The sequence below is a fragment of the Gadus macrocephalus genome, chromosome 16 (assembly GCF_031168955.1).
Source record: "Gadus macrocephalus chromosome 16, ASM3116895v1".
In the NCBI taxonomy this organism is placed as follows: Eukaryota; Metazoa; Chordata; class Actinopteri; order Gadiformes; family Gadidae; genus Gadus; species Gadus macrocephalus.
The window spans coordinates 21,993,717-22,015,554 of NC_082397.1; the positions used below are offsets into that span (position 1 = coordinate 21,993,717).

The 21,838-nt window shown below is 45.8% G+C and overlaps 2 protein-coding genes across 2 annotated transcripts in view; both read right to left on the reverse strand.

Annotated features, from left to right (window-relative positions):
- LOC132474699 (gap junction delta-2 protein) overlaps positions 1–12,964 on the reverse strand; it is a 21,977-nt gene extending 9,013 nt beyond the window's left edge. Inside the window, exon 1 of the mRNA XM_060075530.1 lies at positions 11,121–12,964. Within this exon, the coding sequence (XP_059931513.1) occupies positions 11,121–11,212 (92 nt within the window). The 5' untranslated portion in view covers positions 11,213–12,964. The remainder of the gene's footprint in view (positions 1–11,120) is intronic.
- Positions 12,965–13,678: 714 nt separating this feature from the next.
- On the reverse strand, positions 13,679–21,358 carry nop53 (NOP53 ribosome biogenesis factor). The gene is made up of 12 exons (XM_060075529.1): positions 21,100–21,358; positions 20,434–20,510; positions 20,221–20,323; positions 19,733–19,926; positions 19,189–19,244; positions 18,919–19,014; positions 17,128–17,229; positions 16,873–17,022; positions 16,059–16,234; positions 14,436–14,502; positions 14,217–14,293; positions 13,679–14,060 (listed from the first exon to the last, which is right to left on the reverse strand). Exons 1-12 carry the CDS (start codon positions 21,303–21,305, stop codon positions 14,000–14,002), a joined length of 1,365 nt encoding a protein of 454 aa, XP_059931512.1. The 5' UTR covers positions 21,306–21,358; the 3' UTR covers positions 13,679–13,999.
- Positions 21,359–21,838: the final 480 nt, after the last annotated feature.

The following is a 21,838-nucleotide window of genomic DNA, read 5'->3' on the forward strand; positions in this document are numbered from 1 at the left end:
TTTACTAGTAACCACGGCAACAGGAGAGGGGCAGAAAATGGAAGGAGATGGAAACGGCCGTAAGTGTGTTGAACGAAGAAGCTCCAGTGTACGAGGGGAAAGAGCGAGCCGGGAAATTATTCTGCTTTCATTACAGTAAAACACGTCCTAAGGTCAGATAGGGTATTGTGTGTTTGTGTGTTTGTGTGTGTGTGTGTGTGTGTGTGTGTGTGTGTGTGTGTGTGTGTGTGTGTGTGGGTGTGTGTGTGTGTGTGTGTGTGGGTGTGTGTGTGTGTGTGTGTGTGTGTGTGTGTGTGTGTGTGTGTGTGTGTGTGTGTGTGTGTGTGTGTGTGTGTGTGTGTGTGTGTGTATGTGTGTGTGGGTGTGTGGAGGGGGGATCCATTGCATTAACGAATATCCAATGTTTTGAGATTTAATGCAACAATATATGCAAGCACAAACACGCACCCACACTCTATCCATCAACTTTCCTTCACCCATTCACTCCAATCTATCTCCCAAGCACACATAGTAAACATATACATTCACATTGGAGAGGGAGGGTGGAGCAGCAATTAGGAAGGTAAGTGGTTTAGGACCCCCGTCTCAGTGTCAATTTGGTCAACGGTCCTAAATTAATTAATGTGGTGGTCATGTTCTCGGATCCAAATTGACAATTTAATCACTGATACTGTTAGTAATACTCGGTCATAATGGATGCATGCATGTTGGTACAAGAGTGGTTAGCGTGATTTGCAGAGGTGCTGTGGGAGGAGAGGTTAATGGCTTTCTGTTCACCACCGGTACTTACACTTACTGCTACTTTGACCGGTACATGTACACCTCCATGCTACGTTTCATTGGACTTATCCTGCTTCATCGGTGATGCTGCTGGTCGCTATAAACTGCATGCCAATGGCATTGACTCATTTAATCCAAACAAAGCACGTCAAATATGTAGTGAAATGTTCTCCCCCTTCTCTCTTACCCCGATGCATAACCTTGTTTGGCTCTCTGTTTCTTTAATCAGTGTTCAGTGTTCATGTGAAGACAGTGTTATAAGCATGAAACAAATAGTATTACAGTAATGTATAACTGTAATGCGTTTATGATGTTACAAGAACAGGCTTTCATTTAGAAAGATGAATACATAATCTCATTGCTACTCTTGATCGTTTGGGGTTTGGTTTGGGTTAGTGTATGTATATACATTTTAAATCCCTCCTCGTCTCTCTTTAAACTCTATTGTCCCCGGCTCATTGTCTGTGTGCCAAGATCCATCCATAGATCCATGCACACCCACACACATGGCTGACACACGCACACACACGCGAACACATACACACATACTGCCAGCTGTTGCAGAGCGGATTTGAAAATACATTGTTGGAAAAACTATGAAGATGAGGAATGCGACTTCACAAACTCCCGATAACTTAACCATTGTCCGGCTCCAGTCATCCCCTTGGTATTCTTGAAAGCTTTTGGTTACGTGCAGGGACTCAAATAATACCCAATCAAATACACATTCACACACTCTATGAGCCTGTATGTGAGTAAAGTAGATTGGAATTGCAGTTAAAAGCTAAATATTGAATGCTATTTTAAGCATGAGTAGTTTATCATTTATGAAATGGGTTTGGTTATTTCAATGGTGAGCTGCAAAATTGTTAGAAGTGGAATATTCAACGGAATTTGTCGTAAGCCAGTCATGTAAAACAAATTTTATGCAAATTTAGTTGTTTCTTTAAGACTATTTTTTATTAAAACCAGAACATGTCTCCATATAAAGTGCATGAACATATTTTGCTACTTTGCTCCTATTAGTATAATGAGATTTGTTTTTGTATGATGTATCTAAAAGCTGGATGGCAAGGAAATGCACAACATAGTCTATTGGTCACATCATCGTTCATCATATAGTGAACCATGAATGAATGAATTTGAATGTCCTATTTTGGTCAAATCATGGAGACAGCGAAAAGGTGAAAGAGCAGCAAAGAGTAACAAAAAATGTATAAAGTGACTGTGTGGGTGGGAAAAAGAGGCGTACAGCAAGTGAGATAGCGAGAGAGAGAGAGAGCGAGAGCGAGAGCGAGAGAGAGAGAGAGAGAGAGAGAGAGAGAGAGAGAGCGAGAGCGAGAGCGAGAGCGAGAGCGAGAGCGAGAGCGAGAGCGAGAGCGCGAGAGAGAGAGAGAGAGAGAGAGAGAGAGAGACGATGTGTGAAATCCGGGATTAGATTCGCGGGCTTTTCCGACAATCCCGAGTTTGGGACGGTGCATCCATGCAAGCTAGCCACCCATCCCACCAGCCACTCCCCCCCACCCCCACCCACTGCAACTCCCATGCACAAATCCCCGGCCCAAATCACCCTGGCACAGGCTTCCTGGCACACGCCAGGAAGCCTTCGTGACACACAAGGGAAGAGACGCACATGGTTAGCGCAGGAAGGGGGAATAAGACCCTGACAAACACATACTTAAGCCCCCCTGTGGAAGGGCTGGGCTGGGCTGGCAAGGGGCTGGGGGCATGCGTGACATGGCTGGGGAATTGAATTTCAACACACACAGGGTTCAGCCCATGGGTTAAGGTGGAGGCACGCAGCGAGAGGGGACGGGTATATAATGGGCTGGAATGGGATTCCTGCTTCCTCCTCATCCCGGGTAAATTGTGTTCCTCGTAGTTCTTCAGCTGGAACCTGTGACTGCATGGCACATACACCACATGTTGATTGAATGATACTGATCTTATCAGAAGCACTGGCAATATCATCGCACGTGTTTATGTGCAGGCTTTACGTGGTGAGGTGTGAATATACGGTCAAATGCAGTCTAGCAAATTATAGGAATATAATCTGGCTGTTTTGACAGTGGATGTGTTTGTGTACCTCCAAGTGTGTCGCTATGTTGAATAAATATATCAGCCGCCGTCCCCACTTGCCCACGCAACAGCTTCAATGTTGGGATGACCATATGGGTGTGTGGCAGTCGTGTTATGCTAACACGATATGTGTGCGTGTGTGTGGGTGAGTCTGTGGCAGCAGGCAGAATGTGACGAGCAGTGGCACATTGTCAACTTTTTGACTCAAGTGATTCCTTTTCATTTTGCTGCTAATCTTAAACAATGCTGGAACTCTCATACACACGCGTGCGCACACACACACACACACACACACGCACACACACACACACACACACACACACACACACACACACACACACACACACACACACACACACACACACACACACACACACACACACACACACACGAAAACACACACACACAGAAAAAACACACACACACAGAAAGGAAAAAACACACACACAGAGAAAAAAAACACACACACACACACACACACACAGGCTCCAAGATTAACTTTTTACTGGAGTGGATATACCAGCCAAGCAAATGTTTTAATATGTAACCCTAAATTGTTTTAACTGCCAAATGTACACACACACACACACACACACACACACACACACACACACACACACACACACACACACACACACACACACACACACACACACACACTCCTTTTCATTTTGCTGCTAATCTTAAACAATGCTGGAACTCTCAAACACACGCGCACGCGCACACGCACACACACACACACACACACACACACACACACACACACACACACACAGAAAAAAACACACACACACACACACACACACACACAAACACACACACACAGAGAAAAAACACACACACACACACACACACACACACACACACACACACACACACACACACACACACACACACAGAAAAGAAAAAACACACACACAGAAAAAACACACACACACACACACACACACACACACAGGCTCCAAGATTAACTTTTTACTGGAGTGGATATACCAGCCAAGCAAATGTTTTAATATGTAACCCTAAATTGTTTTAACTGCCAAATGGTAAAATGTATCCGCCATAGCCAGGTGTTCATTTTGGAATCCCACACCACGCACACACACACACACACACACACACACACACACACACACACACACACACACACACACACACACACACACACACACACACACACACACACACACACACACAGTGTTTCTAATGAAGCATCAACAAAGAAAGAGATGGGGAGGAGGTCGTACAAGGCAAGGCAAAAATAAAGAGCGAAAGATAGGGAGAGAGAGACAGGGAAAGAGACAGAAAGGTCGGAGAAGAGAGAGAGCAAGAGAGAGATAGGGAGAGAGAGAGCGAGAGAGAGAGCGCAAGAGAGGGAGAGAGGGAGAGAGAGAGAGAATGAGAGAGAGAGGGAGAGAGAAAGATAAGGAAAGAGAGAGAGATAGAGAAATAGAGAGACAGATGGAGGGAGAGGTAGGTAGAGGGAGCTATAGGGAGAGGGAGAGATAAGGGAAGAGAGAGAGATAGAGTGAGAGTGTGGATGATGATGGCGTCTGAAAAAGAAACACAGAAATCACCACAGAAGGATAATAAAGCCTCATCTCCCCCGCAGGGAACCGCTTGGTTAAGTGCAACATGGAGCAGGAAAAAACAGAAAATTGTATTATTCAATAATATAGATGCACTCAACACGCACACTCCCCACACTTTGACAATACCTTTTTTTCTTTATTGAATCAGGCCCGCATAAAGCAAAGTAGAAGAGTACAAACATGAGTATTTAATTTAAAAAAGTGAAGGGTTTGTGTCGGTGCATGTGTGTAAGAGGCTTGTGAAAGCCCCGCTCTAGCATCTATGTGTGTGTGTGTGTGTGTGTGTGTGTGTGTGTGTGTGTGTGTGTGTGTGTGTGTGTGTGTGTGTGTGTGTGTGTGTGTGTGTGTGTGTGTTTTTGCGCCTGTGTGTGTGTGTGTGTTTGTGCACCTGTGTGTGTGCTTGCGCCTGTGTGTGTGCGGGTGTGTGTGTGTGTGTTTGTATGTGTGTGTGCGTGTGTGTGTATGCGTATGTGCACCTGTGTGTGTGTGTGTGTGTGTGTGTGTGTGTGTGTGTGCCTATGTGTATATGTGTTTGTGTGCCTGTGTGTGTGTGTGTGTTTGTGTGTATGCGTATGTTTGTGTGTGTGTGTGCCTGTGTGTGTGTGTGTGTGTGTGTGTGTGTGTGTGTGTGTGTGTGTGTGTGTGTGTGTGTGTGTGTGTGTGTGTGTGTGTGCGCAGATCTCCCCTGGCTGCTTCCCAGCACCCGACCACGCCCTCGCTGTGGCCCAGCCGGGTCGCTTTACCCCAGGTAGTAAACACTTGACCTTGATCCACTCGGGACATGGCACAACAGAAGTGGGTTGGGCCGCCCGAGGACAGACGCAGTCAGCTGCCTGTCCCTGGCGCTAAAGAATGAAGACTGAGCCCAACCAACACACGCACACACGCACACATACACACACACACACACGTTTAAGCTGTGTCTGCCTATCTGCGGCATTCCCTCCGCTCTCTTCCAGAGGGCGCTGGCTTAATCTCCTGTAAGCCTTGCTGACTAACCCTGACAGATATCCACCACCACCACCAGCACCATGAGGCTGTCCCGTGATGAATCAGTTTAAACTCTAACCTCCACCCAGCACTAAGCTTCCTATATTTAACTATTCTTTCCTCTCTCTCTCTCTCTCTCTCTCTCTCTCTCTCTCTCTCTCTCTCTCTCTCTCTCTCTCTCTCTCTCTCGCTCTCTCTCTCTCTCGCTCTCTCACTCTCTCACTCTCTCACTCACACACATGCATGTGCATGTGCAAACATGTGCAGACACACTAATCACTGATACTTTACTCATCATGGGCCATCCCTTGTACCTATTTGGCGTGTGTGTGGTGGTTGTGGGTGTGTCCATCATTAAAACCAGACTAATTACCCCAAAGCTGATCACCAGCCCGACTGCCATGATGTCAGGGAAATCCTTCACAGTTAACACCTTGTAAGGATAACAGAGGTTGATCCACTACGATTATCTTTTGTGCAAACACCGATACAGACACACGCACACACACACACACACACACACACACACACACACACACACACACACACACACACACACACACACACACACACACACACACACAGTAGGACTTGGAAAACTCTTCATGCAGTACAAAATATGTGAGGACTTCTGTCGTTGTAGCATGCTAACGGTCCAGCTAATGGGCAGCACAGTGTATCAGTGTCCCAGTAGCTATACTGGGAGCTGTGTCTGTGGCCCTGAGTGACTATGGTCTCCCCGTACCTACACACTACTATCTACTTTACACATTTTTACACTGCAAACGGGCCAGCACTGGTTGGAAACATGGTAGGAAGCCTTGTCACTCAACCTGCTGAGCATGACATGTAATCTTCATCCCCAGTCATGTGTGTACGAGGGGAAGCGGATCAGATAGAAGCCCAGCTGAAATGAATATGTATGTTTTGGGCAGTCGTGTGTGTGTGTGTGTGTGTGTGTGTGTGTGTGTGTGTGTGTGTGTGTGTGTGTGTGTGTGTGTGTCTGTGTCACACACACACACAAACAAACACACACAGACACACGTGTTCTGAGAAAGAGGCCGCCTCAAGTCTCACATACAGCTTCCATCCAATCGATCACTCTTTATCTTGTGTCTTTCTGGGTTTAGAAAACGATACACAACCCATTAGGTCCGATATACCGGGGGAGTGGGTACCCCTTAAAACAAAGCGTGAAGATCTGGTGGTTGACAGAGACCCCTGGAGCCCCGGCTTCTCTGGTGCTGCGGATATATTACCCTGGTTGAAAACATAGTAGGTGTGTGGTGGCTGAGGCCACAAGCACAGACACACACTGGCACACATCTCCACATCAGACAGCATGCGTCTATGGAGGAGCCAAACATAACCGGAGCCCTTCAACATGAACAGTGATTACACAACAAGTCTGTTGTGTAATCACTTTACAGAGCATAACTTTATGCTCTGTAAGGTGACCTTGGGTGTCTTGAAAGGCGCCCTTTAAATTAAATGTATTATTATTATTATTAACAGCATTATGTGTCGGTCATAGAAGTTCCGGGAAAAGCTGCAGAGCCACAAGCATAGTGATGAAAATGTATAATTCGTTTATATGCCTCTCGTCGTTGGTTATCGCCCTTAGCACAGCCATTTTAAATAACTGTTTCTTCCACCAATGGCTCGGAACACATCAGCCTATCTTGAGATACTTTTGTCCTGGTCTATGAAAGCGTTGCTTCCCTAATTGGAAGAAAGAAAAAGCTATTGTGATTTGAGCACCAGGATAATTACTATGAAGGGTCGATTGTGGCAGGTAAACAACGCAGCTATATTCTCTGTCCTGAATGCTCACTTAACATTCCGGTCAGAACGACAGGTGAGTCGATTTAGATTGCAAATGGCTCGGCCTAATGACTATTTCATTATGGGTCTTCTATCAACCTCTGCTTCCTATCCCATTATCGGCAATCAATATAAGGGAAAGTGTTTGTGTGTGTGTTTTTCGGGTATGTGCATGCTTATCATGCTCACTGACCAATCAGGTCCCGACACTCCACAGCCAATGGGAGCGGGGCGCAACTGACCGCATGAACAATGTGTCATGATAGCCGTTCAGTGGTGTGTGCTCCTTCATCACTGGATCTTTGAAGACGTTTTTGTGTGGATACCAAACAGGAGAAGACAGCTCTGCAGTCCATCAGATTCTTCCTGAGAAAGACTATTTACACCTGGCAAACAGCCCGTTATGGCAGGGGGAAATCATGGCCAACACACACACACACGCACGCACGCACGCACGCGCACACACACACACACACACACACACACACACACACACACACACACACACACACACACACACACACACACACACACACACACACATACACAACCAACAAGTGTGATGTGATTGTGTGTGTGTGTGTGTGTGTGTGTGTGTGTGTGTGTGTGTGTGTGTGTGTGTGTGTGTGTGTGTGTGTGTGTGTGTGTGTGTGTGCGTGTGTGTGTGTGTGTGTGTGTGTGCGAGTTTCATGGTGGGCATGGCCTCAGAGATTGATAAACCCCTCCACTGCTTCCAACCAATCCATTTCAGGCATGGGGGAGATCCAAACTCCATTTGTATGAATTCATTTTAACGGTAATGGCACCGATTAGATGGGTATGAACAGCTCTGAATCGAAATACATGGCAGCAATTCCACTCTCCTCTAGAGATTTTGAAATTGGCATGAGGAACAACACATTCACCTGGGTAGAACAGAGGCTTTCATAATGACTATCTGTGAGGTGCGTGCTACCGCCAAGTGCTATGATGTGCATAAATTACCTCACCTAATCAAGTGATGATTAATAAGCATGTCAACCGTCATTCATTAGCACCATCACATTCTAAAGACCAGAGAAAAAACCTTGTTCACAACACGGCCTGAATTCCATGAATGGCGGACTCAGTTTTAGATTGTATTGAATCTGGGAGCCAGCCGTCCAAGTGTGTGACGGGAGAACATCTGAGGGGAGACGGCACAGTGTCTGGGCCAGAACTATAACTGAGAGGCGATGAGTTACACCTTTCTTCCTGTTCCTTGACAGAGTTGGCTGAAGCTGTCAGATGGGACGGGACCGGATGCTTCAGCCAGGCTTCCGACTCTGAGAAGTTAACTAGTGCACCTGAGTTTGTGTTCAATGTCAGCCAATTACGCACCTCTTTCACCCAGATTTGAGCTTGTCGCCTGTCAGTTCATCCACTGATGTAAGAGACTAGAGAGCACGCAAAGACAAGGACAATGACACTGACACTCGACACTTCATTTAAATCATTTGTTCATTCATTGAGCCATTCATTTATTCATTCACCCATTAATTTATTTATTCTTTCAGCTATTCATTGATTCATGTATTTGCCTTTAATTCATTAATTCATGAATTTAGCCTTTAATTAATTTATTCGTTCAGACTTTAAGTAATTCAGACATTAATTTATTCATGCATTCAGCCATTCATTTATCCATCGCATAGCTGACCTGTAATTTTTTTTTGTTGTTTGTTTATTTATGTAGGTGCTGAGGTGGGACATGCAACAAGTTGTGAGGAGACGAGACTCCTGGTCCCCAGTCAAGGGCCCCGTTGTCTGGGGCCACGTGTCGGCTCCTTTGTCTTTGAATAACTGCCTTTTGCTCCCTTTCTCTTTCAACCCTCACTCTCTGCGTGTCTCTCTCTCTCTCTCTCTCTCTCTCTCTCTCTCTCTCTCTCTCTCTCTCTCTCTCCGTGTGTGTCTCTATCTCGCTCTCTCTCCTTGTGTCTCTCTCTCTCTCTCTCTCACATCTGCTTATCATCTCGTACGCCCCTCCTTTCTATGCTCCCACCGTCTGCAATTGTACAGCTCTCTTTCTTTCTTTCTTTTTCTCTCCGTTTCTCTTCTCTTCCTTCACTACCCATAGGTCAAGCTCTCACTGGCTGCCCAGCTGTGTGCCTCTGTTGGCCTGTGAGGGGAGAGTCCAGCGGATTATTGACATGGTGAGGTCAGGCCATGTCTCATCTACCGTGACCCATCATTCATGACCAAACGCAGAGGGCCATGCAATGCAAGCAACAAATATTATTGAGCAAAGCAATGGATATGTAATACTTAAAGTTGTGTAGCATGTTATCCTAGCAATCTTTGTTGTGTACGGGGAATGGGGTAACCTGGCGATTGTTAGTGCTTGGCACTTGCTTCTATGAACATCATTACTGTACCAACAGCGATATATTGCTGTTTCTCCTTCTTCTGACAAATGTACTTATTGTAAGTCGCTTTGGATAAAAGCCTCCATGGAAATGGAGTTGGAATATAAAGGAACATAAGCACAGAACTAAATATATATACAATAGACATGACCTGAGGTTTCTCCTAAAACAGTGTAGCCACTGAAACTCATCCATTTTCTTCTGGACTCAATTTTCTATTTTTTTATGTCCTGCCTGTTTGGCCTTGTAACCACTTCATGAATAATTTGCCGTTCCACAGTCTGGTGGACTAGAACGGAAGGATGGAACAGGACTTCTCCATGTTTGGTATGAATCACCGGTGTGGCCACAAAAACGCGAGTGGTACTTTGATGTCCCATTGTCGTGTGTAATGACCACATCCTTGACTTTAAAGGAAATCACATGTGGGATTTAAGTCTTCTAATCCCATTTGAATATGGGCAATCTGAAATCTTTAATGACTTTAATTGTGTTATGGGACTGCAAATGAATAGCAGGCACTTGCTTGTGTCAAATAGTGTGTGTGTGTGTGTGTGCGTGTGTGTGTGTGTGTGTGTGTGTGTGTGTGTGTGTGTGTGTGTGTGTGTGTGTGTGTGTGTGTGTGTGTGTGTGTGTGTGTGTGTGTGTGTGTGTGTGTCTGTGTGAGTGAGTGTGTGTGTATGTGTGTACTAAACCTCATACTAAAATGTTGTGCATTCATCAAGCCCAATAGAACCCGCCCTCCTACATCACAGCTGTCACTCAGAGGGATTACAGAGACTAAAGGCCCCTCGACCACCACCAACGCCCAGGAATCACTTTACTATGAAGCAGCAGCGGATTCACAGGATACATGGGCCCATCGGATGCATGCACCTCTACATGCATGTACAAATGCATTTTGGGCACTCAGGCTTATAAAACAAGGCAAACAACACACCAATGCAAACATGGATCACATGAGCGTGTGCATGGGTACAGACAGCACTGGTGTGTCTGTTCTGTGTAGGGCTTGTACATCACATCACATCACATCGATACCACAGCTGCCATTTTGAGAGCATATTGGAAGGTTAGTAACTATGTTGGGAGTAATGTTTTTGTTGAAGATGGTTTAGTAATGACAATGATTTGTCATTATGGTGAGAGATTGTTGTGTATGAAAGTGCCACAGCATTTCTCATGCGACAAAAGTCGCTATATTGAAGTAGGTGCAGGCTCGAGTCCTCTCGATATGGCAGAGTATCATCGCCATTAAAGTCCCATGATGCCATGTACAAGTCCTACTGGCAGGAAGATTCCTAACACCGCATCTCCCAGTCATACCATTGTGGCAAGACTGGGAGATGCATAAAGAAAGGGATGATGATGATGATGACGAAGATGAGGAAGATAATGGTGCGGTACAGTTTACGATATCCCACCAAGGGGCGAGCGGAGCAGGGAAAGAGGAGGAGGAGGAGGGACTCACCTCCCAATCATGGTAGAGTGCTGCTGCACAGCGGCCTCCAGGAGGCGCTCCAGGATGGTCCATTCTCCCATGGCTGACGGTCCAAGAAGCATTCACCACGCTCGACGAATCAGCCCCACTCCCCACTGCTTGCGGCACGGTAGCTAGCGATGCCAGGCCCCTCTGTGAGGTGCCTTGTGTGACGGGGTGGAGCGAGGGCCAGGGGGCGGAGCGGTAACGATAGAGGTATCCTGAAGATCTTCAGAGGCGCATCGTTGTGTTTTTTTTGTTTTACTACAGCCACATGCATGCAAGCACGCACACATTCATCCCTGACTGCACTCAAACCACTTGGCTTTCGAGGTTTTCTGCAGAAGAGGCACACATTCTAGTTTACGTATTCCTGTGTGTGTGTGTGTGTGTGTGTGTGTGTGTGTGTGTGTGTGTGTGTGTGTGTGTGTGTGTGTGTGTGTGTTAACCTGACAGGCCCTTCTCTGGGTGTACACCTGTTCCGTCGGTTACTTTTGTCTCTCTCCACCACTATGTGATGTTGTTGTGGTGGTCGGTCTGCCTAAGCAAACCACCGTCTCTGGGGGGCGCCTGACCCTGATTTACTCTTTAACAGCTGGTCTGTAGCCTACTTTTTTTTTCTTTTTTTTTGGTCATACGCGCTCACTGGAACATTTGAACATAACGCTCCTACACTGTCAGACTACCCCTTTGCAGCCTTGCCTCTGATGCGTGTTTCTATTCCTGCCGTTCTCGCATCACCGCACTACTGTCAAACTGTCTGGCGAGTAGCAAGAAGCAGCGCTCGGCGCATATGCACATCCCCATCACTCATTCGTACTCACTCTCAACTAGGCGCCCTATCCCAGTGACAGCATCTTGTTTTTGCTTTGTTTAGCTTTTCCGATGTGTTGTGCGCCCGCTCAAAATATCCGAAGTCACCAGGGCTCCCCGTGTCTCAGTAGTTCCCGCCAATCCTCCATCCTTTATCGGCCCCGTCTCTTAATCTTCTTTTTCTTGCAAGGTAGACCGCACTTCTTCCCGCCTTCTCTCTCGATGTCTCCTTTCACCCCGGTGTTCTCGCTCGCGCTCTGCCGCTCTTCTCGCTGTTTTCCGTTCAGGTAGCGCGGGAATAAGGCGCTCCTCGCTCACTATCGTTCGCTTCGCGCGGCACCGCTGAACTGAAGCCGTCGGTGCTCGTGGGGGAGAAAACGCGCGCCACTACTCCCCTCACGCTCCCTCCTCCCTTGCGGCTTTTCTCTATCGCTTAGTGGGGTTTGTAGATGAAAGAAAACCTTTCCTTGCCTTTTGGCCTACTCCCCCTACGCTGTTCACTATTTGTTTTCACTCTCCGTTTGTACCTTTACACCTGCTCCTCTCGCTCTCGCTCGGCTCTCGTTGATTCGCTCCCACACGCGCGTAGCCTTGCTCGGCCAGGCAGCTCGTGCGCGTGTCAAGAGGATTAGCGAGGAGAATCATCTGTTCCTCCCCTTTCTCTCTCGGGCTCTCTCCCCATATACCGTTCATTCGTCTATCTCTCCAACACCTCACCACTGTAGCTCAACAACTGTTTCATCTTTGATTACGCACCACCACTCTAATCCTTTTTTCGCGCTCCATAGCCTCGCTCCATATCGGTTTTGGGACCGAATCGACCGACCATGTTTGTTTGTCTTCCTAATTCATGGATACCATTGGGCTAAAAAAACACAAACATCACTCGCAGGTGTGTGTGTGTCACATCCATAGTGCAGACTGAACTTCATATTTTCAGCCATTCGAGTGTGTGTTGGAGGAGCAAACACTTCAGGGCCTCCCAAAGGGTGGAGGGCCTTTGGGCAAACCGTAGGTAAAAGATTAAGATTTTCCACCTGATTACCCGATAAGAGGCTTTGGTCTTCAGTGTCAAGAGCCACAGGACGGTGTTGTCAGTCTTCAACCAGAACAAGCAAATTATGCTTCAAGCCAGAATCCATTATTCTCGCCGACCTGCCCATTGAGGGCTTGTGACACTGCTGCACAAATCCTGTTAGGCTTACGTCACAAATTAACCATACCTTTTTATTCACTTTTTTTTTTGCATTTCGAAGACGCCACTATAACCTATCCCAGCTTTTAAAGTTCCTTATGGTAAATTAACTGCATTTATACAGCACTTTTCTAACCAGTGGCCACTGAAAGCACCTTACATCCAACAATTCACACACACTGAAGGCAGTGTCATAGGCCTACATGCAAAGCGACAGAGCTTGTCAGGAGCAGTTAGGGTTAGAGGTGTCTTGCTCAGTGACACTCAACTAGTGGGAGCAGGGGATCGAACTAGCAACCTTCCGGTTACCAACCAACCCGCTCTACCTCCTGAGCCTTACGCCTCTCCAAAGAGGATAACCCAAGCCATCTTTTATACAGTTCCTAATGATGCATGGGCATTTGGTCACAACCAAGACAGATTGAGCCTTACCCACAGAATCCCTGAACGTATTGGCCGTAATTAGGCCATTCGAGAACCGCACACGGAAAGGATGACATTCGGTCAATCCACCTCAGTAAACCATACACAAGACCGAAAATGCGAGCAATAAAATATTTATTTAAACATTAATTGCATTTCCTAGGGATACAAAACCTGCAAAAACAACTCCTTGACCAACCCAAGCAGCTTTCGGCAGACACATTTTTTTTTTTCATTTATAAGCATCAACCCAACCATTAATGGTGATGGGACCATAGACTTTAAAACGGCCATCGACCACTTGAAGACATGGGTCAGTCCGTGCAAAGCATCTGTTGTCTGGGGCGTCCATTTATACGTGGCTTCAAATTGTATACATGTCGATGGTGATGGTGATCAGAACCAGGGGCATCACCTGCTCCTTCAGTGGCTAATGGAGTTAGGTGATTTCTCTGAATGACCTCTTCTCCACATATTTGATCTTGAGTCTTCGCTTGAACCTACGAGGAAGAAGATGTATGGAAACATCAATGAGATTAAATGAGTCATAAATATGTACAACAATGAGATCATTATATACAACAGCGTTTCTAATCGCCAACAGGGAGAAAGTGGATGGGATTTTTGGGAGATGTATGCAAAGGTGAAGCCCTTACTTTGCTCTCTCCCTGGGTTCAATCAGGTTCCTCTTCTGCAGACTCTTGAACCGGTCCTTGAGGACACTGCCCTCTGGCTGCATGGCGATGGTGGTACAAGAAGCGGCAGATAATGAGACAAGACAGACCCCACGCACGGCTGCGATTCCATCATAAAAAGCGAACATTATGGAGAATAAGGGAAGATTTTAATGGCCAGGAGAATACAAACGTTCATACCTTGAGTGTTCGGAGCGATCCCGTCAGCTCGTTGGTCAGCTGAACCTCAAGGTCCTGGGCCGTGAATCTATAGAGAAGAGAACCAATGGGAGAAGCTCAGACACAGACCCCGGGCTCAGATGGTCATTTGAATACACAAAAAGTAAACATTATGTCATGTAGAGGGCAGCCTTAAGGCTACAGGGATCTAGGTCAATTGCTCCGACTTCAAGCAAGCTTAGAGAAGCCTCAAGTTCACCCATTTGCATTAATCATCGTTAGAAACCAGTCATATTTTTGAATGGTCTCGCATCATTCCCTCATATCATTCCCTCATTTCCCCCCCCCCCGAGACGAGAGATCCAACACTTACTGCTTTAAATGACGCTCATTTGTTACCGTGTGACCCATGTGTCCGGTAGATCACACGAGTGCTAAAGAAGCAATGAGTAGGCTACCAAAGATACAGTCGTTTATTCATAGTACCATCAGGAGGCGCTTTTGGCCGTGTTCTACAAGATATTCTAGAACACTCCGGGAGCTCCGGCAGGAGACCCGAAGCTCTACATCTAAATATTATAACATATAGACAAGGGTGCACATAAGGCTTTGGCGTAACTAACGGGAGATCGAAAGAATTTGAAAACACAAAAAAACATTGAACAGCTACTTTGGTGTTCTCCACCTGTAAAAAAAGGCAGACGGAGCCGGAGCAGAAGAATAAATTTTCTTGAAAAGTGGCGCCAAGGCAAGAATTGCCGTGGCACGAAACGAATGATAAGCGCACTGAAATGTGCGCTCATATGCGCTGTGCAATGCGGACAGTTTTAGAAAAAAAGCTCTGGATGATATTATGAATAAACGACTGCGTCGGGTGTTCCGAAGTCTCTGGTCCTTCCACATCATTCTGCAGTCGTGGTTCAATCTGGACTGCAGAGATTCAAAGCCAAACTTTCTTCCAATTCTTTCCGTACCCCCGAATTACATCCGCACCCAACCAGGCCAGCTATAAATTGATATAGAAACGGAAGAAATGGAACGCCGGGTAATTACACTATCTGGTTTTGGCGCGTTGCTTTAGATTGCATCATCCACTGTGGACGGTTTAAGTTGACTCCTCTGCTCCTGAATAACCTATCCAGCACCGGAGAAGTCTCGCTCGCAATTGCGAAACACCGTTCAGGCGTCCGACCCGACCCCGACACAGTATTCGTTTTCACCCGTTTCATCCAAATTGTTGGGATCACCCTTCGGGGACCCGCACATGACTCGGGCCGAGATAACCCCCACTGCAAGTCTTGTTGAGGAAGTACCAGAGACTACCGAGAACCCAACGCAGCCTTTAATTCATAATATCATCCGGAGACGCACACAGCTTTGGGCTGTGATATTGTACATTATATAGATGCCAATATATATTATATAAAACGGCAACAATCACTTTCTCCTCCTGCGACTCTGGACTGCAGGGAGTGAACGGTGATTGGCTGTTCCACCGGTGAAATGCGCCTTTAAGGGTTTTTATAGAGTGGGTGGAGTTTGGAAATGGGGGAGCAGATGGTCATTTTCTTCTAAACTGGAGCTACCTTAAAATGAAATGTACATTGCACCTATAATAAAAATGCATAAATAAGACTCCTTTACTTGAGTTTGCCGAGACGCCGGGGCCTGTACTTCTCGGCCTCCTGGTTAGCCCTGCGCTGCGTCTGTCTCTCCTTGGTCCTTTGCTCCCTCTGCCGCAGAGACACCTTGATGGAGCGCAGCTGGAACAGCTGCTGCTGCTGGCCCGTCTTGTAACGCGAAGCAAGACGGCGCTGCTCCTGTAAGGTGAAGGAGGAGGCTTTACCGTTACCGCTAGCCAGAACACCAAGCGGTGTAGATATGCCAACAGAAGCCAATGCAAAAGCTCTGGAAACTTCCATTTCGGGAATCACACGCTTTCAAAAACAATCATTTCATTTGGGTTTTTCACAGCATTAAGCGTATTGCATGATTAAGTAAAACATGCAATTCATTCATTAATTTAAGTCAAGTATTTCCAGTTAATATTTAGAGCATATAAACCAGAGAATTGTGCTTTAGGGATGACCCGACAATTATAGAGTATTCCATCCTGGTAGGCATCTACCTAAATGTCCTCAGATCCCAGGAGACCGTTAACAACAGTTTCCCGAGCACCACCTGGAATCTTCACATTCCCTTTAAAGGGAATACTGGGAGCGCAAGGATGGAATCATCACTGGACATTTTTCCCTCGACTAAAAATATTGGAATCACCAAAAGCGTTTCCTCTAAACAGCCAAAATGTAAATGAATGCCAAAGATCCTTAACACTGAGAAGAGTGATTGATTAGTTTATGACACAAAATAAGAATGTGGCAAAGAATAGCAAAGTGGAAAATCCAGTTGCCCAACCACTGGGTGTAGTAGGCTACAATGCATTCTGGGATACACATACCTTAATCTTCTGCACACGTTCCTTCTTCCTCTGCTTCTCCGTCTTCTTCTCGACTAAATTAAGGATTCCCAAAGTGCAGGCACTATTGAAATCATTAGCATCATAGTCCTCTTCTTCCAGACCTTCCACCTGCTCTTGGAAGACACTCTCCTAAAAAATAAAAATATTCATGCATTAAGTAATCATACTTTCTGGGCACATACAAAAATGGGTATTTTTGGACGATGAATTGTGGCTTGTGGGTCAAAGACGTACCTCTGTGGCCCTGTCGTCTTTGTCGTACGCCAGCTGTTTTATTATTTTGTTCTCCTCTTTTTCCTTCTTCACCTCCACTTCATGGGCCTTCAGCAGCAAGGCCTGTGTCAGCAGGTAAGGGAGGAGGTGCATTAGACAGTGCTCTAATGGCGCATTTCCACTGCAGGGTCCGGAACGGATCGGTGCGGGTCGGGTCGTGTTTCCACCGCCAAAAGTGGGCGTGACCCGGACTTTGCCGTACCCGTTCCGGCCCCGTTCTCGGGACTCCTCCGTTGGGGTACCGCAAACGAGACGAGACGCCTGAAAGGGTCCCGTGAAATTCTAGCTACACCCCCCCCCTCCGTTGATTTTTACGTAGCTGCCGCGGCGATCGACATCCGGCCTACCACAAAGGGTACTGTCTGCAGTGGAAACGCGACCACGGAACTGAGCTGGGCTATACCGCCCCCTCCCTACCGCACCTTTGCGATCCGATCCGTACCGCACCCTGCAGTGGAAACGCGGCATAAGACACAAAAACATTCTGGGATACAGCACGTAGATGGACGATTGAGCTGCATTTTCACCAACCTTTGAAGCCAGCAGATCACTAGTCTGGCTATTGCCAGACCAAGCTCAAATCGTAGATTGCACGTTGGTCTGGGGAAGCTGCTGTCATTTTCTTAAGCACAAGTCGTTTTTTGCGTGCCTGTATCCCAGTCATAAATATTTGGCCTGTTAAGCCCTTTGCGACTGTAATGGTGATTAATTTGATGATACAAATAAAAGTTAATTGAATCTCACGGGCCTAGTTCAACTGACTGTACGCAATTGGCTGTTTGCCGTCGCTTCCCTGTCGTCATTGTGTTAAACCAGCCAACAGCGCGCCAAGGGGAAAAGCCAGCTTGGTGATTGCCTCACGCAAAAAAGTATCGGAAGCAGAAAGAAATGTGTTGCTCTTCTCCAGACCCTTGTGCAGGACGAACTCAAAATCGCTGGCAGAATGGGCGGGGCTACCCAGTCTAGCAGATCACAGGATAAACCAAGATATTTACAAAAACATTAAACTACAAGTAGATATTTTAATATCCTCAGATCCCAGGAGACCGTTCACAACAGTCTCCAGAGCACCACCTGGGAATCTTCACATTCTCCGTAAAGGGAATACTGGGAGCGCAAGGATGGGTTCATCACAGGATAATTGCCACTCAACTAAAAATATTGGACTATGTTTTTCTATTAAATGGCTCAAACGTAACGAAGGCCAATAAACTCACAATATCTCTGGGTCATTTTAGAAGTCCACATGACCAAATGCATTTTCAAAAACTGGTAGTCGTTTTTTGCGTACCTGTATCCCAGGGGCAGTATGGACAGGTCATCCTCACCCACCAGTGCCTTCACGGACTTGCCCCCCTCTACCTTCAGGAACTCCTCACCCCCCCCCCCCCCGACAAACTCACGTACACTCCGTTCAGGATCCACTCACACCCTCCAAACCCGACATACGAAGCTGTGCACCATGGGTGATCGGGCCTTTTCTGCTGCTGCCTAGACTATGGAACGCCCTCCCTGACCACCTGAGGGCTCCACAGACTACAGCTCTTTTTAAACTGAACCTCAAAACCCATCTCTTTAAAAGAGCATTTAGCTAAACTTTCTTTGAGGTTCCCCTTTTAATAGTTTTTTTTTTTTTTCTCTGAAGCACTTTGAGATTCTTGAATATAAAGTGCATTATAAATAAAATGTATTATTATTATTAGGCTGGCCACTACCATAGGGAGTCAGAAGCAGGCAGAAAGAAACCAGTACCTGATGGGAGAAGAAGTCTGGGTTGTAGGAACCTCCGGGGGCGATAATCTCCACAGCTGGAAGAAGGGAGGACTTCTCGTTCCACTTCCACCCACGCTGACACACAAGATGAAGCCATTAATACACAGTACACCCAAGATGGAACCAATGGTTGAGCTTTATGGTTGTAGTCTTGGCAGCCAGTGGAAATAAAAAAATAATGTTTTGCCCGAAACTTTGATATAGTATATTTCAGTCGTGTATTGACATCGGATGATTGGTTTTGCTCACCTTGACCGGCGCCTTGCCAGTCTGACGAAGGTACCATGGGTCACGGGTCTCTTTGGCTGTGTGAATAACATAAGACAGGTCAGTAACATTAAACCAAGTATTTAATATAGTAAGCATTTCAGCCATAGAGATAAAATAAATAATCAACCGACGGAGCCATCAAATGTAGGTTATTTTTGTATACATGACTTTCTGCTACGGACGATTTTGTACCCCAATCCAATTCCTAACTCTTACTACAACACCATCAAGATCCTACCCATGGGCTCAACTACAATCAATATTAATATCCTCAGATCCCAGTAGACCGTTCACAACAGTCTACCGAGCTCCACCTGTGTGTCTTCACATTCCCTGTAAAGGGAATACTGGGAGCGCAAGGATGGAATCATCACAGGACATTGACACCCCCCCCCCCCCCCCCCAACTAAACCCCATTTTATTATTTTCAGTTCCCAGAAAAGAGTCCATTACTATATTAAATGCATTGCAGGCAGGCAGACTTGGGGTACAGAATGGAAATTTCCCTGGTCATAAAACTCACTCTCTTGTCCCCAGATGTCATAGAAATCTCTTGTGGGGTTGTTGGGGGCGTCTGCGGCAGTCGTCTTGGTCGGCCCGTCAACCTTGGTGGGCGGTCTGTGTTTCTTTGGCACTTTGCCTATGGCGGCCAGCTGCTCCGCCTTTTTGGCCACGTTGCGCAACTTCTTAGCATTGGGTAACTGGTAAGCAAGGATACTGGGGAGAAACAATTACATTTACTGGTCAGAAAAAAACTTTTTTGGTTGTGATAATCAAAGTGGGCAAGTTTCAGACAATAGGGTAAATTTGACCCTGTCGCCTTAGTTAGAGGAACATTTTTCATACTGAAAAGAATAAACAGTCTTGCAAATATAATAAAAAAACAGAATAGAAAAAAAAAATAGAATAGGAATACTATATCCATAGCTTAGGGTGGAGGTGTAGGCCTAGTACATGGAGAAATGCATCATGGCAAGTCAAAATTCTTTCTTCAAGAGATGTGAAACTTACTCCTTGGGCACAGGGACGAGCGAGTTGTTCTTCAGTATCAGATCTACCTTCAGGGGACGCGATGCTTTCCGTCTCCCAGTCGTCTCTTCAGTAGGTTCCACCACTCCAAGAAGAGACAAAAGCGATATTATCAAACTACCTTACTGTTAATGCAGGAACAATGGGGATGCCATTATGAGTGGTTAACAGCTTGCCGGTCGTTTTAATGTTTACCTGTCCGAGTTCCAGCTTTCTTGTCTCCGGCATCCAAAAAGAACAAGCTCTCATCCGATTTATCTGATATCAGGCCTCTGTCGATAAAGTGGTACAATTTTAGTTAAAAGTAATTTTTCCATTAGCTTTCAACGCCAAATTAAGATAGAGCAATACATACAATTCATCTATTTTGTGTCAACATAACAATAAGAATACAGATGCAAAAGATAAAGATTGCATTATATTCATCAAAACTGCTTACGAAACCAGGAAAGAATAGCATCACCACGTCGATGGAGGTAAACAACGAAGGCCACAACCTGCGCTGCTGATTGTTTCTGGTTGAGTCCAGTTACCGGCAACATAAACTGCATAACGTTATAGCCCGTGTAGTGGAAATTGTAGCCCGTGTGTAGGACATAATAGCCCGTGTGTTGGACATTATAGCCCGTGTGTTGAGAGTAGTCGAGGCCACACTGGTTGAAGAAAGTCGAGCGACCAATGAATTCACGAACACGTGGAATTGTTGTGAATACAATTACAATCGTTCAACAAGTCCTTCGAAGAACAACAATATCTCGAGACTATTTTTATATCTATCGGCCATTGTTACATAAATGAGCAGAGTCTAAGAGCCTTTTTGATGGCTTTAAAAGGTGCGGAGAAGAAGACGCGTTTGCTTACCCTGTTGTCCTCTCCTGAAGTCGTACGTCTTCTAGGAAGTCCTCGACATCGTTTACATCAATATGTTTGTTCCAGTTCTTTTTCTTGTTCTTATTAATACGCTTTCGCCGATTACTAACCAAATTTTCCGGCTTAATTGAAGTATTTAAAGTCATAAAACCAGGCTGCGACGCCGCCACGCGCTTCACCCTCCTGTTCGGCGCCATGTTGGAGTGAGAGTCGAGGGTCTTCTTTTATGGTGCGAATATGGGGTTGGAAGCGAACTCAGCCACTGCGCCCCCAAGGGGAATATATAGGACACGACCGGAAGCGCAGATATTAATTGTGTCATTTTGTAAATGTTCTATATTCACGTGTGGCTCTATTCATGCATGAACAAATTTTCACTAATTCATTAATGCATACATAAAGGGGAATTCATATAATTTGATAGATAATGGCATTCGTATGGATACCGTACGAATTATCCAAATAGTTAATTAGTTTGTTACAACGTTAATTCGTTCAATTAAGAATAAAACAAACGCTGAATAATCGTTTCAATATGCATGTTGTTATATGGTATTCTTCTAGTAAGACATGGAAAAGTCGAGTTTACTGGTTGTCGTTTAACAGTTTAACAAAATCTAAGCTTTAGCCTACACGTTATATTTGGGAGCCCCAAAATGATAACTTGTAACTTGTTGAATGAGATTGAATGCGTGTGTGTGTGTGTGTGTGTGTGTGTCCTGGGTCGTGT